Source organism: Physeter macrocephalus, chromosome 2 (assembly GCF_002837175.3).
Source record: "Physeter macrocephalus isolate SW-GA chromosome 2, ASM283717v5, whole genome shotgun sequence".
Lineage (NCBI taxonomy): Eukaryota > Metazoa > Chordata > Mammalia > Artiodactyla > Physeteridae > Physeter > Physeter macrocephalus.
In genome coordinates this window covers 77,751,328-77,754,196 of record NC_041215.1, presented here as the reverse complement: position 1 = coordinate 77,754,196, position 2,869 = coordinate 77,751,328, and the positions used below count along the sequence as shown (strand labels likewise).

General features: G+C 50.4%; 1 protein-coding gene across 1 annotated transcript in view; it reads right to left on the bottom strand.

The window, feature by feature from the left end:
* Window positions 1-5: 5 nt before the first annotated feature.
* The window catches only part of LOC114487323 (spermatogenesis-associated protein 31D1), a gene marked incomplete at its 3' end in the record, with an annotated part of 4,232 nt that continues 1,368 nt past the window's right edge, over window positions 6-2,869 (bottom strand). Inside the window, exon 3 of the mRNA XM_055079245.1 lies at window positions 6-2,860. Coding sequence (XP_054935220.1) covers window positions 6-2,860 — 2,855 coding nt within the window. The remainder of the gene's footprint in view (window positions 2,861-2,869) is intronic.

Genomic DNA, 2,869 nt, shown 5'->3' with positions numbered 1-2,869 from the left:
GTCCGGACCTGCACTTCCGCCTTTTGCTGAGTTTTCCTAAACTGCACTGGGGAAGGAAGGGGCTCTTGAGAGCAGGTGGCATCAATTACATGCTGACACCCCAGTTTCTCCTCTAGGGACTTCCCGATGTCTGTCACGATTTTCTGAGCTCCAGTTGTCCCAGTTAAGGCAGCTCTACTTTTAACTAGGCCTCTGTTCTGCACAGTTGATATGGGGCTGCGTTTTTCCTGGGCATCTTCTAGCCTTTTGTATTTTTTCCCAGAAAAAAACCATTGCAAGAAGTCCTTCATTCTTTTTCTGACACGGCCTTCAGGAAGAGGCTGTCCCTTCTCTGATAGGGTCTGGGAAGACTTGCTCGCAAGTGTCTCCTTTAGTACCATCTCCTGAGTAGGGAAACTCTTCCTCCTAAGTTGGGATGTCCCCAACCTTGGATCCCCTCCACCAAGCTCTTCTGCCTTGGGCTCCAGAGGGCTCACCCTCTTTGCAGTTGGTGGGAAATTCTTATCCTGGCATCTCCTTAAGGCATGCTTAGGGACCCGAGGTTCCTGCTGCTGCTCCATCCTGATTCCTCTGTCCTTCAAATGGACATGCAGCACCTGGGAAGCTCCCATGTCCCCACCCGAGACAACCTGGGCGTGAGTCAGTGAGGCCTCGTAAGTCAAGTTATCTGAGGCAAGGGATGTGTCCGTGGGTTGGCCTTGAGCCTGGCTATGCTCCCTGTTCTCCAGTTTAAAGTTTAACTCACTGAACAGTTGTTCTTTAAGGTCTAATGATTTCGGATCTTGGGGAACTGGGAATTTGGGTGGGGGGCTTCCAGGGGTCACGGTAGTTTCTTCTTTATGCTCCTTCACATTTGTCATTTGGGAGCTCCCTGGCTTGCGAGTTGTCAACATGTCACTAGTTTTTAATTGAAGAGTATCAAGCTCCTCGGCCGTGAATACCTCCCTAGACCATTTGGGCATGGAAACAGGTTCTGACTCCTCCACCTTTTTGCCCTGTTGCATTTCTCCTTTATCACTGAAACTCACAGTCTTATGCTTCGGCTCATATCTGGCCCCAGCTTGCTTTGCAAGCAGCTTTTGGGGATATCTGTTGGCTAGTTGAGTCTGTCTAGGACCTGCTTTCCCTGTGACGCAGAGTGAGACAGGCAGACGAGTCTGTCTGGCATCCTTAATTCTCTGAACATCCTCTGCCAGCCCACGGTTGACATCAGAGCGTGATTGTCTCAGGACCCTCTGTCCTCCTTTGCCCACAGGTGAGGTGGCAGGGAGAGAACGATCCAGGGCAGGGGTTGTTGTTGTTCCCACTTTGTCTCCATGGAGAGACTTAGAGCTTCCTCTAAAGGACTTGAAGCTCCCAGATTTGGAGTCTGCCTCAGAAATCACACTGGTTGAGGAGGGCAAGTTGGCATGAGACAAGGACTGGAATGAGGCGTCTTTCAATTTAGAGATCCGTATGGATTCAAGGACCCTGCGGGGAAGGGCCCACAACATCCTCATACGAAACCTTTTAATATGGGCTTCCAGCATCTGTTGTGCACTGGAATCAACAAAAGTCAGGTCCTGGAAGGTATTCAGGGAGTAGGCCTCACCCACTGATGATGGCAAACTTCTCAGTTTTGTTTGGGTGTGGGATTTCACAGAAAGAAGCAATGTTTGCCTGATAGCATGCCATGAATTATGCACAGTCCCAGGGAGCCGACCCTCATTTATTTCCTCCAACTTCTTGCTCAAATGTACTTTTAGGACATTTTCAGGTTGCCTCCGACCTAGACTCTCTGCTGACACCCTTGAATTTTTCTCTGAGAGACTCACCGTCTGACTGCTGCTTAGGTCTTTCTCAGAGTCATACCCCAGATCCTTACCTGAAGAGCTCTTTGGGTCATTCAACAGGTGATCTTTGGGGCCATTCTCTAGGCTGTGTCCCAGATCCTTCCCCACATCTTCCTCCAGCTGGAACATTTCTGAGCTCCTCTCATGGAAGCTTCCAGTTTGGCTCAATCCAACATCTACATTTTTGCTACTCTGACCCTTAGACACAGGGATTGGTGAGACTCCATTATTGCTCTCCGACTCAGATGCCTCTGAAAAACGATTTGGAGGCAACATCAGTGACACAGACTCGTAGATTCTGCGGGGCAGGCCCCACCGGCGTTGGATGAGCCTCTTTCGAAGGTGATGCTCTAGTTTCTTCCGAAGTTCATCACTGAGAGGAAACTCCCCAGGAAGGATGGAGATTGAAACATGGGCCTGGGGGGCCCGGTGGCAAGGAACGTTAGGAGCTGATGGACAAAAGTCTTCCCGAGATCTTTGGACCACAGAGGGTAAACCCCACACACTTCCCTGTTGCTTCTGCACAATGTTCCATTCCAGCTGTTGAATTTCAGATGAGGAGAGAGACTCTGACTCATCCTGAGGTCTGTGGAAACTTACTCCACAGATCCTAATCTGGGGTAGAGGCTCAGACGGTATGACTGGGAGTGGGGATTGAGGGTCGGCCTGGGACTGGACCTGAGTGAGAGGTAGTGGCTGAGATTGAGGCAAGGGTCCAGGCTGAATCTCAGGCAAGGCCAGAGGTAGGGGATCGGGAAGCACTGGCGATTCTTGGCCTGTGGAGGCATTCGAGTTTCTATTGAAAATAAAGATTGAGGAACTGTCAGCCAAGACATGAACAGCAGAGGGCAAGGACTCGCTGTGCAGAGACGGGAGACCCCAGAAGAACTGGATAGGTTTTTGCTGTAAATGGTCCTCCAGGGTCTTAGGATATGGGGGCTGCTGAGGCACATGCAGCTCCTTTGGTTTGTCTTTGCTGCTCCAAAAGGGAAGGCAGACTGCCGAGTCATGCTTATCAGCAACTGACTCTAACATTT